General features: G+C 56.1%; 5 protein-coding genes and 1 non-coding gene across 6 annotated transcripts, besides 1 other annotated feature; 3 read left to right on the top strand and 3 right to left on the bottom strand.

The window, feature by feature from the left end:
• Positions 1 to 109: 109 nt before the first annotated feature.
• CYME_CMR149T lies at positions 110 to 1,743 on the bottom strand. The gene has a single exon (XR_002461606.1). It is a non-coding gene; the product is annotated as a hypothetical transcript (transcript).
• Positions 1,744 to 1,955: 212 nt separating this feature from the next.
• On the top strand, positions 1,956 to 2,411 carry CYME_CMR148C (40S ribosomal protein S19; the record flags this gene model as incomplete). The annotated part of the gene is made up of 1 exon (XM_005538381.1): positions 1,956 to 2,411. One exon carries the CDS (start codon positions 1,956 to 1,958, stop codon positions 2,409 to 2,411), a length of 456 nt encoding a protein of 151 aa, XP_005538438.1.
• Positions 2,412 to 3,258: 847 nt separating this feature from the next.
• On the top strand, positions 3,259 to 4,980 carry CYME_CMR147C (hypothetical protein, conserved; the record flags this gene model as incomplete). Its single annotated transcript, XM_005538380.1, has 1 exon — positions 3,259 to 4,980. One exon carries the CDS (start codon positions 3,259 to 3,261, stop codon positions 4,978 to 4,980), a length of 1,722 nt encoding a protein of 573 aa, XP_005538437.1.
• Positions 4,045 to 6,437: a sequence feature (possible transcribed region).
• Positions 6,438 to 8,461: 2,024 nt separating this feature from the next.
• On the bottom strand, positions 8,462 to 8,935 carry CYME_CMR145C (hypothetical protein; the record flags this gene model as incomplete). Its single annotated transcript, XM_005538379.1, has 1 exon — positions 8,462 to 8,935. The coding sequence occupies one exon, from the start codon at positions 8,933 to 8,935 to the stop codon at positions 8,462 to 8,464; it is 474 nt and encodes a 157-aa protein (XP_005538436.1).
• A 1,390-nt stretch (positions 8,936 to 10,325) lies between these two features.
• Positions 10,326 to 10,901, top strand: CYME_CMR144C (adaptor-related protein complex 1, sigma subunit; the record flags this gene model as incomplete). Its single annotated transcript, XM_005538378.1, has 1 exon — positions 10,326 to 10,901. The coding sequence occupies one exon, from the start codon at positions 10,326 to 10,328 to the stop codon at positions 10,899 to 10,901; it is 576 nt and encodes a 191-aa protein (XP_005538435.1).
• A 200-nt stretch (positions 10,902 to 11,101) lies between these two features.
• CYME_CMR143C (ribonuclease P protein subunit POP1) lies at positions 11,102 to 13,864 on the bottom strand (the record flags this gene model as incomplete). The annotated part of the gene is made up of 1 exon (XM_005538377.1): positions 11,102 to 13,864. One exon carries the CDS (start codon positions 13,862 to 13,864, stop codon positions 11,102 to 11,104), a length of 2,763 nt encoding a protein of 920 aa, XP_005538434.1.
• Between the last annotated feature and the right edge of the window lie 34 nt (positions 13,865 to 13,898).

Here is a 13,898-nt window from a genome sequence, read left to right as displayed (position 1 = left end):
CACCCGACTCCTGTCTTGCGTTTCTTCCTCGAAACCTTTTTACAGGTATACAGACTCGACATTCACCCTGTAGCACTCTGGGCTTACGGATGCATACAAAGTTCTAGGATGCTCGGTTCTCTTTTAGGGGTGCCTTGTGTGACGCTTTGCAGCTCGAATTCGTTAGGTCAATGTCGTCCAAGATGCTGCATAACGCCGTTGAGTTCGAGCTCATAGCCTAACTCATATCATGACGCTGTGCATACGCACAAGCCATCACGCTTCTGACTTCCTTACGTGTAGAATGATGAAACCATGCATGCTTCAAATTTCCGATCTTTGTATTTCGGGGGAGCTGATGGGCGCAGCAGATCCCGCTGCTACATTGACGAAGAAAATACTCGATTGTCGTCCGATGACGACTTGTTCACCAGCATATGCCAAGCATTCCATGAACTTGGGATGTCGAATTATTGATAGATTTCGTTCGAAAGACAAGCCCTCCTGTTCTTCTTGTGGCTATCGACGAAACTGGCGTCATCGACAGCATGATGCTTCCCCTAAGATGCGCACCAGAGGATATCGTCTCTTCTGTTTGCATGGAAAAGGGTCCTGGACTCGGATGCGAGTCATCATGATGATTGCTTCTAGCGGAACGTGCGTCAAGGCTTTGTATGAAGGGAGCGAAGACGGTTAGAAATTTCCAGACATGTACTCCATTCTGAATATTCTTTTCGGCATTTGTTTCATCACGGACAACATCGCGTTCCGCAAATCCTCCACTGAATCGAACGGCGTGCCTTTGAGTATGCAGCCGACGGCGTACTTGCATAGCGGATGGCGAACAAGAACCCCATGATCCGCCGGTACGGCACTGGGCACGGAACCAGTGCACGGCATCGAGACGACTTTTCTATTCGCGTCAAGGCCATAGATCGAGCGATGGAGCAAGCGTTCACAAGCCACAGGACAGCGTCCGGAGAAGGTGTGCTGGACGTATGGCAACAGCGGACCAGAGCCAAGTGCCACCCTTGCGAAGAGCGCACCGATGCTGTAAACCTAGAGGAAGAGAATGGCGTGCAAAGCGTAGATCGCAACCAGCGTCTGGGCATCCAGAGCATCGACAACTGCTGCAAGTGGCGAAAGCAGGATTTGAACGTCAAAGCCTGCATCCTTCGCCTGCTGATACTGGAGCTGGAGGAGGTCGAGGGATCGCCGGATATAGAACCGGAGATTTGAAAGAGGAAAAGACACAGTCACGGAAAAAGCTCACAGAGACTCGTACTGATGACATTGATACGTGACCCAAAATTGAAAGTTTCCGCTCATACTACAGGACCTCTTCCATTTATACTGACAGGGGTGCAGTAGGAACTGCCCGGTAGTTCGAGCAGCACAAGCGACCGCGGCTACCCGACAGACGCGATCATAGTCGGCGTATCCCAGGGTCATATTCCGTGCAGACGTTGACGTAAATATAATCAGAGACCGAAGGGATACCAGGTCTGCTATATGCGCTTCGCGGCGGCGCGAGATACGCTGCAGTGGCCGCAGTTCAGGCGAGTGCCCCGCCCCGTAATCGGAAGCGTCGGCTCGATGCGCATTTGAGCCGGTACGCACCGGACCGCAATGCGTCTGCACATCCCGCCGCTCTTAGAAACGGCATCAACAGGCCTGCGACTGGCGATGCCGAACGACATACCGGAGAAGCCCGGCGGGTAGGCCAGAGTTTTTGGGCGCTAAGCATTTCCCATGTCGTTGCCAGACAGCAGGGTGACGCTGCGCAGGCGCTGCACGAAACGCCTGCCATGGCGAGCCTCGGAGGCGTCGCACCAGAGTGTCTATTTTGTCCATGATATACCGTAAACGTACAGGATTGACCTTGCCGTCGACGCCGTCATGCGACAGGGCCCGCACTCGAGCACAGCGATCAAGCCGTATTCTTCGCTGACGAACGAGCGGACTGTGGAGTGGTGATGGCGCCCAGGTCTGGCATTACCTTGAAAGACGTGCCAGCTGATCATCTGATTCGATCCTATGCAGCGCACCTCAAACAGCAGGGTCAAGTTCGCGAACCGGAATGGATGGACGTCGTGAAAACGGGTACCCTGCGTGAGATGCCACCGCAAGATCGAGACTGGCTCTACGTTCGAATGGCGGCTCTTGCGCGCCAGGTTTACTTGCGGCAAAATCTTGGTGTCGGAGCGTACAGCCGCAAGTACGGGGGTAAGAAGAGGAACGGTCCGCGACCGTCTCATTTTGCCACAGGGTCGCGCGGAATTATCCGATATTGTCTTCAAGAACTGGAGAGGCTTGGACTCGTAGCTAGAGACGAGGAAGCGGGCGGTCGCGTCATCACACGGAAAGGGAGACAGGACCTGGACACACAGGCTGCTCGTATCTACGCTGAGCGACTTGCGGGAGCGGCATGAGTGGGGCTTCCTCGCCGGCCTGTGCAGAGCGGCGCTACCCCAGAGCAGGCGCTGTACAAACGTCTGCCGCTCACTGTTCGTGGCTATCGGCTCGGCTGGTACAGTGCCTTAGTTGGTGCTGAGGCGTCGAGTCGCGGTAAGAACTGTGTGTGACGGCGGTGTTTTATGGAAAAGCCACCCCTGGCCGAATGGCGCATCCTGTGGTCGTGTTCTCATTGGAATACATGAGAGCGAGCGGCGGATAAACGCGTCACCCTACGTGTGCGTGCATGTAAGCCGTCACTTGGACTTGGAAAAGGCAGCTCGAATGCCATGTTCAGGATCACTTGGCGGAATTCTGTGCATTGTGCGCTGTTCAGTGCGAGCTATGATCATCACGCTTTGGGTGCAGGCAGACGCTCTGGTGCATCGAGAACTGCACAGATACCTCGCTGCTCGGATGGTGGCAGTGCTGGGATTAGCGGTGGAAGCGCTCTCTCCTCTCATTCGAGAAGAAGGATCTCAAGCGTATAGAGTACTCGTGTTGCGATGCATAACGGTAAAGCGAATCTCCGGCCGGGCGAAGCTGGCGCTTCTTCGACACTCCCTTTCCATCCTACTGGTCGACACATCACATCCTTGAGCGATATCCCGAAGCGCAACATTCCCTAGAAACGCAAGCGCACACGTTTCTGTCGCCTGTAGTCGCCGGGCGCTTGCGCACGACGAGCACATATCGCCACGGGGGCGCGCCCGCCGTTGCTCCAGTCGAGCGTTCGTGCGTCCAAAAGCAGCAGAGGAGCTTTTTTGCTATTCTGTGCGGTGCGTATCGCTGGGCACGGCTTCAGGTGGCCACTCTTGGTTATCCATGCTGAATTCAACTGCTGCAGTTCACGAGCCGCTACTGGACGGGACGCTTGACGCTACGACACGTCCAGCACTGTTGCGAGGCTGGCGTCCGCTCAATCCTTTCTCGGGCGTTGGGCGTCTGCCCGTCGTTGACTCGGAACACGCCCTCGAGACGGGAAAGCTATTTTCAGAGCGTCGCGCTATTGAGGCGGCTCTAGCTTCACTAACAGAAGCTTGGAAGCAGGTAGACGCTGTCTTTGGAACCTTCCCAGCTACGTCTGTGACCCAGATTCTGCTATTGAAACCAATCGACTTGCGGCATCCGTTTCTCTTTTACATGGGTCATTTGCCAGCGTTCGCCTGGAACCGCTACAACTCAAGACTGCTGCCTGAAGACGCGCTGCCCATACAACCCCCGCTCACACTCGAGATGTTGAGCACTTTCGCGAAACTTTTCGAGCGCGGCATGGATCCGGATGTAGACGACCCCACGCGCTGCCACTGGCACTCGCAGGTGCCGAGTACCGCTGAAGAGTGGCCTCCAGTCTTTCAGGTTGCTGCCTATCGAGACTATATTCGGCAGGATCTGAGTTATCGTTTACGGCGCTGGAGCGAGTCAGTCGACGACCAGGTGCTGCCGCCAAGCTCGTGCTACACGCTGCTGATGACCATCGCGGAACACGAGTGGATGCACACCGAAACCCTCCTGTACATGCTCCATCAGCTGAACGGCTACTGTATGCGACCGTTCTGGATATCCGAATATCGACAGCAAATGCAGAGTCTCGCCAGCGCCGACGCTTTACCTATGGACCAGAACTCGTCGTACCCGCCGCTTGGCGCTACGCAGCGTGTCGAGAGCGACGGCATCGTCTCTCTGGGACGCAACCCACACGAGGTGATTGAACCGTACCTGCGTTTTGCCTGGGATAATGAGCTGCCTCGCGTACAGCGCAAGATTCCGCGCTCGCTACTCGTGCAGAGATACCCCGTAACGAACTTACAGTACTGGTATTTTGTTCAGGCCGGTGGCTATCGTGAACTGGATCGCTACTGGCTGAATGAAAGCGATCGGCAGTGGTGTGCAAGATCTGGGCGACAGTGGCCGCAGTTCTGGCGTGCCCTGAACCGCTCTGGACAGCAGCAAAGCGGGCCCGCATGCTATGTGGTGCACCCCGACGGTCGACTGGGGGAGCACGCGCTCGGGGAACCCGCTTGTGTCGAAAACCATTGGCCTGTGTATGTGACGCTGGCTGAGGCCCGCGCCTTTGCCAACTGGGTCTCTGGGGCGCTCGGAAACCAGCGACACCCGGCAGCGACATGGCGGCTGCCTACCGAGGCCGAGTGGCAGCACCTCGCTGAAGGTGCCTATCCCGACAGCGCCCTCGATAGCGACGAGTCCTCGGAGTCATCGGCTGACGGGAATTACGGCTTCCGGCACTGGGGCCCGATTAGCACCTATGAATCACCGAACTGCTCGCGATGGGGTGTCTGTGACCTCGTTGGCAACGGCTGGGAGTGGACCGAGTCCCTCTTTGAGCCGCTGGACCGAGAGCGTTTCCAGCCTTCACCGCTGTATCCGGAATATTCGGCGGATTTTTTTGATGATAAGCATTTTGTCCTCAAAGGGGCTTCGTGGGCGACGGGCACTCCACTCGTTCGCTCGACATTCCGGAACTGGTATCAGGCACATTACCCCTATGTATTCGCAAAGTTTCGTCTCGTCTGTGAAGAAGCGTGAAAGTTGCATGATTCGTCTCCCGAGGAAGCGTGGATTAGCGCAGTGCATCGCCGTACGCCAACAGTGGCAGTGTTGGCGCAAGCAGCATCGCAGCAGGCGCTCGTGGGAAGTTCGCCAACCGGCGGGTCGCTGCATCCATCGAGCCTCAGTCAGATAGGAGTCTTCTGAACAGGAGCTGGCGGCGGATCTCAGAAGCGTCTAGAGTGAAACGACGTTGCGTTTTCTAGATGTGGGCGCCATAGCTGCATCCGGATGCATGTGATAAGACGCGTCGATCTCGAAGCACGAAAGGGACTCCAGCGCCCCGAGGCGGGACGCCGCTGCACTGAAACGACCGAGACCGACACGCGCTGCCTCCAGGATACGCTCTGAATGGCATACGATGGATACATGGAAACTGGATCAACCCGGATGCGCAGTTGCTGTGGACAGCTTGGAAGCAGACAACAACAACAACAACAACAACAACACTCCGGAAATTTCCATTCACTATGGGCTCCGGTCGAGACTTGCTGGCAAAGGCAGGGGCGAGATTCGTGCATCCAACGATATCTAGGGGGTCCAGCTTTTCGCGTTCATTCAGGTGGCACACTGTACGCGAGCACTGTCCGGTTTGGTGTAGTGGAAGGCGCATCACCAGGAAACCTGCTTTGTTATTGATGGATGATCAATACATGGAACCAGAATACCCCGGAGCAACATTGTTTCCAAGAGACAGGGAAGAGCGGACTTCAGCACGCCCAAAGCGACGTGCTTGTATGCCTCAGTGTAGGGAATGGAGGTGCCGCGCGGTGGCCTGGCATTCACGCCAGTACCAGATAGAACAGATCCACTGATAAAGACGTACGCACCGAGGTTTTCGTTTCGTCCTATTCCTATGCGCACCAGCGTTTGTGGCCTCTTTCCCCAAGAATGTTTCCCTGTGTTTCCTCGAATCTGCGGGTGTAAACACGCTGGTCTCCCCTTTGCCGCCAGCTCCGTCGATAGCAGTCGATGGATATAGGTGGTGGTGTTCAAATCCCGGTGTCGTAGCTGCCGATTGTTGTCAACGCATGCCGTGCACTGGCAAAAGTTGTGATCGACGTTTCGCTTGCCACTCTCATCCTTTCGCCAGACAACCTGGAGACGCCCTTCGCAGAGACGACACGTGGCTGCGTTCAGGTCTAACGATATGCAGACCACACGTCTTCATGAGAAGGCTGCCCTGTGGCGCGTCAACGCTTGCGTCATCGCACGGTACACGCTCGTGGCAGGCACTGCAGGCTATCCTCGATACCCGCCTCGCGTCTCTGCGTCTCGTGCCGTACTCTACGATCAGGGGCTTCCTCAGGGCGCTCCCAGCGTCGAGGACGCTGTCTGCTGGGCGTGGAAGCGCACGCTGGTCCACTCGATAGCGGGTTCGTGGAGCGCGATGTTTTCCATGATGCACCAAGGCCTCGAAGGCGACGCCAGACCAGGGAACAGGTCGAGAGACTCCCGTCCGACAACGCTCGCCTCATGCAAAGCGATGCCACACGCTCCACTGGATGCGATCCCGTAGATGAGTCAGGTCTGACTCAGAAAACCTCTTGCGGGCAAGCGCAACCGACTGGAGCATCCTGGAGCATACGCTGTCAGAGGCGTCATGGTACTGTAGAATCCCGCGTAGACGACGACCACAGAAAAGCGAGAACCTGTCTTTCGAACGCATTCGATCTCTCTCATTTGACGTTACAGGTTGACTGAATTTGCGGTATACGCTGGTCAACAAGCTGCCAAGCAGATGACACCGATTCTCTTTCGTGGTCGGTGCCGGAGCGCCACATGCTCCGCCCACGAGCGACCTTGAAACAGAGAAATCGAATACTTGGAGCGTGTGTGATTTGAGCATGCAAAACGTAACGAGAGGAGCAGGCTCGAAGCTTCATTGTATGAACTCGGGAATGGTATCGGTTAATTTTGGAATTGGTTTCCAGGGGCATCGCGAGCTATCTCGATTCCGATGGCATGCGGAAATGGAACGGTGACGCGTCCAAGGAGCCACTCGGACAAGACGACTCCGGATCCTGAACCGACGCGTGCATTCGTAAGCCGCTGTTGCTCCGCTTCGAATGTAGCGGATGTACACCGCGTGAGGCTGGGCGAGAAAACGACGGAAAAGAACCGAGCAAGCAATGCAGTTTCGCATTTCAATCTGGCACAGCCGCAGATGAGGCCTCGGGTGCATGAACCGATAGCCTTTGCGCATCCCAAACTAGCACCGCTAGATTCCTCCATCTTAGGCCGTAAATAGGTGTTCAGCTGGATGGATGCCGCGCAAGCTCCAGAACCCCCTTAGAAGTCGGCGCCTGCTGCGCTCCACGTCAAGCTATGGTACGGGAGAAATCCCCAGACCGTCATCAAGATAGATCCATAGAAGCTACATCCGAATTTACACATGAAGCGTGCAGCGCCCCATGCTCTGTTTCAGATACAAAATAAACAAAACTCGGGAAACACGCGGCACGTTTACCGACCCGTGTGTGTCGCTATCGTCGAGCAGTTGCCCCAGCTACATTGCAGTTTCAGTGCGAACCGAAACGCATGCACGATGCTGTCGAACGCTACCCGTGATGATGCACGGGTCCTCCAAACATCCATCCGTTACTAGCGCAGATCGGATCAGGCGTTCTTGTCAGGGCATGCTGCATACCGGATCACGGACGTTGCGGTTCCGGATGCTCAGCTCGGTGCACGGGGGTCTCACGCTGCGACGCATGCGCTCTGGTCGACTGGAACTGCACCAACGGTGCGCTGCGGCGCGGTGAACGCGCACTCCCACCAAGGCATATCGGTACGGTCATCGATGCCCACAGGGATACGCACCTGCAGGATGGCGTCTACTTCTCGTTTCCGTTCCAACACTGGATTCCGGGAACACGTCCAGCGATTTTCTCTCGCAGCCTCTATGCGACCGCTTAAGAGAGGTATCGACTCGGAGTCTAAAAGAGTGCCGTTGAGGTCGCTCCTTCAGAGCGAGGCTCGCATTTCCGTCGTCGTCTTGAGAATACGCTGCCGTTTCCAGCTCCAACGTCCAGAGGGTGCGCACCATACCCTTGTTAACAGCTATCAAACAGGCCGTACACGTTTGCGGTTGCTGCACTACGAGAAGACAAGACCGAGCGTCGCTTCCAGCAACAGCTGGGTATGTATCCAACGCATCACAGGATGGATAGACTTGGCTTTCATTTTGCTTTGCCAATGTCCGCATTCCCTCGCAATGCTCCGTCTGCCCATGCCTCTTACAGACGATTTCGCCTGCTGCTTGTTATAGGCGAGCAATGCCAGGTTTGGACTTTGCAGCGATCCACCATCTATCAACGCAGTCGTTACTGCCTTTGTGCCTTCTCGCAAGTACCGTGCGATGTCTGCACAGTCATGGTAGCGCCAGCAAGTACCATGCACGACATGAAAACGAGCGGGCCCTGCGACTGCAAAGACTCGTGAAGATCATCGAATACATTCACGGTATGTTGATTTGCTGACTCTCAGCATGCCGCTGCAGGCACGAAAGACAACACCCGACTTGTCTCGTGCCGGGTCGCAAGTTCAAGTCCCGGTTTGAAAACAACTCGGGCGCTATAAAGTACGACACCTCCACCTGACGAGCCTCGCTCCAGTGCCGACGAGCTGGTGACGAGTTTTGGACGCTCGCCTGCAGCGGCCTGCGCAGAGACCACTGCTCAACCAGTTCGCTTACCATGCTATCCGTGAGCGCTGTGCGCCCTGCACCATTACCGGTACCGTAACTGCTGCCGACTGACACGACCGATGCTGCAGAGCGCACTGCACGATCCGACTCGGAGGCCGACGAGTCCGTCGACGCTTCCAAAGGCGACTCGCTCCAGTCTATCTGTGGAATGTAGCGCGCATGCCGACGCCTCAGCGTGTCGGGCGCTGCAGCTGTGTCGTCCAGTTGCCCTAGTGCACGCGTCATGTGCTCACACACGCGCACACACACACAGACACAGACACACACGCTTTACCTGGCTGAGCGACACTGACGCAGGCGTCTAGGTGAACGAGCCGTCGGAAGTTAGCGTTGAGTCGCAGAAAACACAAGGAAACACCTTAACTAGCACACACCTGTGACCATATTTGTCGCACGTTCAAGTATGTGAGCTGCAGGTATCTCAAACACGCACTATTCGTACGAACCTTTCACCAGGAATGTGTCGTCCGTTGAGCGCTGAGAAGAGGCCTAGTTTATCAACGTCGCCGCCAGTCGCGCATCACTCCATGTTTTGATTCGGAGATTTCGCTGGACTAGGGATCCCAGAATACGGGATGGATATTGTTAAGTGAGAAAGCGTCCATCTTGCTGCTGCACCCTATCTCCAAGTTCCATCAATTGTACTTCCTCTGGCATATACTGGCCGTTTCGTATGTTCCACTGGGCACCTAGTCTGCTTTGAGCACCCACCTTTGCGCGTTTGTTTTTCAGATGGAGCAGATGCAGCACGGAGGCAGAACGGCTCTGCCATACCAAAGAGGGTGTCAGCTCGAGGGATGGTTCATTCAAGACCGAATCGGCATTCGGTATCATTCTGGGAGCCTGCAAGTTGTGCTGATAGACCTGCTGCCTGCGGCAGCGCGAAGCGATATACTAGACGATTACTGCAATACGGGCGACGCCCGAATGAAATCTACCCGCTCCCAGTCCCAGAATAAACTGCGTTTCGGACGAACTGCTCAGGTCTCACGACAGCACTCGGCACTGTATGGAGCATGAAGCAGGAGCCCGACAGACTCGTCCGGCTCGCGGGACCTTCCGCTCATAGGGTAAACTGTCGAAAATACCGAAAGCTCTTCTCCCTTTAAACGTTTACCGTAGAGCGACAAAAAATCACTATGTCGTTGCTAGTTATTCATTCGTTTCTGATCATTGTTCTATATGCAGAATCTTATGTGATGCTTCCATTAGGCGGTTGTGGTTGTCAAACGCACTGCGTCCAAGCACCTTCATGTCGCAGCAGCCACGTGGACAAGTGTTTTCGCGCAGCGTCGGATACGGCGCTCTCCAGTCCGAACGCAACTCCGGGTGCATGCAGAGACGTGCCTCGCTACACGTTTGAAACACGTTGGCCTCTCGAGGTGTTAGCGTCACAAGCTGGATTGTTCGTTTACATCCGGTTTCGAGGAACGTACCAAATAGTGCTCTTGGACGCACCTGTGCTTTGCGCGCTCGCCTGCTCGGCCTTCACTCCCGTCGGGTGGCTGCAGGTTGTGGAAGCGAACGTGACACAGACTGCTCTGCGGGACCGCACAAAAGGCCTCTGCAGGACGAGCAAGCACCCGCAGCAGCGTCCTAGTATCGTTCCGAAAAAATGACGTTTCGGTTTTTGTTAATGATGAGCCGCCACGGCAAAGTCCGTGTAGCAAAGTGGTTCGAATCTTTCACCCAGGCGGAAAAGCAACGCATCATTCGAGACATGATGAACCTGGTGCTGCTGCGAGATCCCAACTGGTCCAATGTAGTCGACTACTACAACGCCGTAGCGGGCCAGCGTGCGGCCTCCTCCAAAACAAACGGCGTGCAGCCAACGGTGTCGGACGCTGTTCGGCTCCATACAACGGGACAGTACAGAGATCGCCTCGTCTACCGCCGGTATGCGGCCCTGTACATCATACTCTGTATAGATGCAGAGTCTTTGGCGACCGGAGAGGCTAATGAGCTGCTCGCCCTCGATATGATCCACTTGCTCGTCGAGTGTCTCGATCGGTATTTTGGGAACGTCTGCGAGCTAGACCTCATATTCAACTTTCCGAACGTGTATCAAATCATAGATGATATGTTCATGGCTGGTGAATTCCAAGAGAGCAGTCGCGATGTGATCCTGCACAGCATCCGAACGAGCGATAGTATGGCAGGTCAGGAGCGCGATGAAAAGCACCGGGCGTAAAAGGGCGCAAGGCGTGGTAGCACCGGTTTTGGCGCTCTGGCGATGACGCAAATGAAGCTACGCGATGTGCAGTGTTTTTGCGAGCTAGTTGTACCGAACGGTTCAAGAACTGGTCAAAGCCACGGAAGCGTGCACTGCTTCGTTGCCTCTGCTCGCATCCAGCGCAGCTGCGATAGACAACGTTCATGCGAAACTTCTCGCTATGTATCCTCGTCGAAGAGCGGCTCGAGTCGAGCCCAACGATACACCCGGCTGGTGACGTTGCGTACCAGCACCACCGGGTGTTCAGCGCGTCTCTGGCTGGCAGATCCGAAACCAGCACATACGTTCAGGGTATCCACATCGACGAAACCATATGCACGTACACAACCGTCGCTCCACGAATACTGACTGCAGGTCAGTCGCCCGATGACCTGTCTTGTTGACTGGTGGTCGTTGTGCGTACCCCGAGGTTCTTCGATGACCGGCACTGGGCGCTGTTCCCGAACCGCATCGACTCGAGCGTGACTAGTGCTGGCGTCCAGGCCCAGGTCCTCGGTATGCGGCAAACATATCAGAGCGTTGGTCGCCAGCGGTGCTCGCCCGATCGGATGCAAACGAACTCGAACAAGATAACGAGCTCTGGACACGGGATGCTGCTCGGAATGCGATGCAGTTTGGTACGCATCGTGTGCGATCAAGGCCTGTCGCGAACGAAGCACATGCAACTCTTCACCAGCGACAGCAGCGGTGGCAGCTCCTGCCGCGTTACCCGCCGAAGAGAGTGACGTCGTGAGCCAATCGGCGACACCAAAAGGCTCCGGTACTCTGTACAGGGTAAAATTCACTCTTTTGCTCGGAGGTCTTCGTTTCCATTGCTCAGCAGCGCGTTCAATGTCGCGCTGAGCCCAGCGTGTGTACGCTTCCCTACACTCCGGAAAGTCCTCTGGGAAATGACAGCGGCCCGATTCGTGATAGACGTAGCGTCGCTCTCGTAGACCAACACCGCGAGCACCCGCGTAGCACAGGGAGCTCCAGAACGGCATCGCCCAACGCTTGGGGAGCAGCACATCCCAGCCCGAGTCCCATCGACGTCTCGCCTGTGCTGGACGATGCAGCAGCACGACGGGTATGCGCAGCAAAGTCGAGTGCTCACCGGCCTGCGCAGCAGCCAATCCACTGAGCGCTTCACCTGCAAGCACGCGTGATGCTTCCAGAGCTGCGCTTGACGACAACGTCCCGGCAGGTGCTGGCTCTACGCGGCGCTTTTTGAGCGGAGGCGCTGTGGATGACGTCCGCGGCACGACGGCAGCGCACGTTCCAGCAACAGGCCGGCGACTATGCGTTGCTTGCAAGGCAGCCTCTGCTCGTGCTAGGCGCCGCTTCCACCTGAGGATACGAGTAGATGACCTTTCTGGTAGAGCGCGTACGCCGTTCAGCACCAGCTCATTGCGCCAGGTGGTATCAAAGAGCGTTCTCGCGTGCATAGCGGCCGGCAGGCTGGAGTTTCGTTTCCAGTCGCTCGCCGCGCGCAGATACGTCCCGAAGGCATCATAGTTGTAATCGGCTTGCGTCTGCGATAGACTTTGTCCAGGTACTCGGACTCTAGGAGGGTAAAACAGTCGAGGATCTGCGCAATGCAGATGAAACACGCTCTGTCCGCTGACGCTGTCGGCAGATACCAGCCGCGACGCAAGCTGGCTGAATGCTATCCAGTCTCGACCTTGCGCGTTGGCGTTCAACAGGGCTCGGTGAAGCGCTTCTGTGGAGCGCTTCCCGTACAACTCGAAGCGAACCAGACCATCAGGTAACTCCTGCACAGTGTCCGGGGTATTTGACCAGGTACTTGTGTGCTCTTGGGCGTCTGGGGAGCGCTCCATTTGTGCAGCGCATCGCAAAGCACTGGTTCCCTCCTGCCTCTTTGGGCGCGTTCCCGATACCAGAGGTTCATCAAGCGTTGTGGCATGCACTTCCGCGGGAGCTGCCTCGTGTCGACTGGAAGCCAACATCCGTGATACGCCCCTTTGCAGCAACTCCAGAACAGCGTCTTTTACGAGTGGATGTACCATTGCCCAGAGACGCCGTTTCGAATGGCCAGCAAGGTGCCCCGACTCGTTGCTTGCGGTTTGTTCGATTTCCATGGGTTGCGTACCCTCTGGAGCCGGTTCTCTTCGTGACTCTGACGACATCGGTAATGAGGGCGGTTCCCAGAGCCACTCCACCTGTGCAGCAATCATCCGTCCTGACTCATCCCAGATAGCGGTATTTTCCAGTCGTTTCAAGCCAAGCCAGACCGGTTGACAACAAAGCCGTGCCCAAGTGCGTTCTCCAACGAGCCCCGGTAGGACATGGCGTGCGACGTATTCAGGAATTTCAATCACCCGATACCACGATGCATCATATATAGCGCAGATATCGTTGCAGAGTCTCCAGCGCTTATCAGACTGACCACGGGATACGCAGCGCCAGAAACTTCTGAGTCCTCGGTCACAGGGCGCCCAAGCGAGTCGACCGCCCCAGCACGGTTCAAACATATGCATCCGTTTCGCATGCCAGACATGGGTTTCGAGCCAGCCATATGGACTCGTTACTTCGGAGCGATCTCTCACAAGAAAGGCGCTCTTTCGGTAGGCGCGTCGAGTCCATCGCCGACGACGATAGTGTTCCTTCTTGGTAAGCTTTGAACGCCTTGAACGGCGGCTAGCAGCCGGCTGTTTCGAAAGTTCAACCCAAGCTAGGTGTCGGAAGGGTCGCGGAACACGATGAGTGCTGAAAGACATCGTTCGACGACGAGCATGCCACGGCAATAACTGGAACACACGACGCGTTGAGCGACCCGCCCGCGCTCTATTACGGCTCACGTTGGGCCATTGCTCTGCTCGAACGACGTGCTGCAGTCGCCACAACTCTCTCAGACGTGCAGCAGCATATGCAGAGACGTCGAGCGCCCGTGGAATGCCACAGTATGCAGCTGGTGTCTTCATCAGTCACCGAATCGTTGCGGAAGCACCAGGCGCA

This window comes from Cyanidioschyzon merolae, chromosome 18 (genome assembly GCF_000091205.1).
Source record: "Cyanidioschyzon merolae strain 10D DNA, chromosome 18, complete genome".
Lineage (NCBI taxonomy): Eukaryota > Rhodophyta > Bangiophyceae > Cyanidiales > Cyanidiaceae > Cyanidioschyzon > Cyanidioschyzon merolae.
This window is presented reverse-complemented; position numbering and strand designations above follow the sequence as displayed.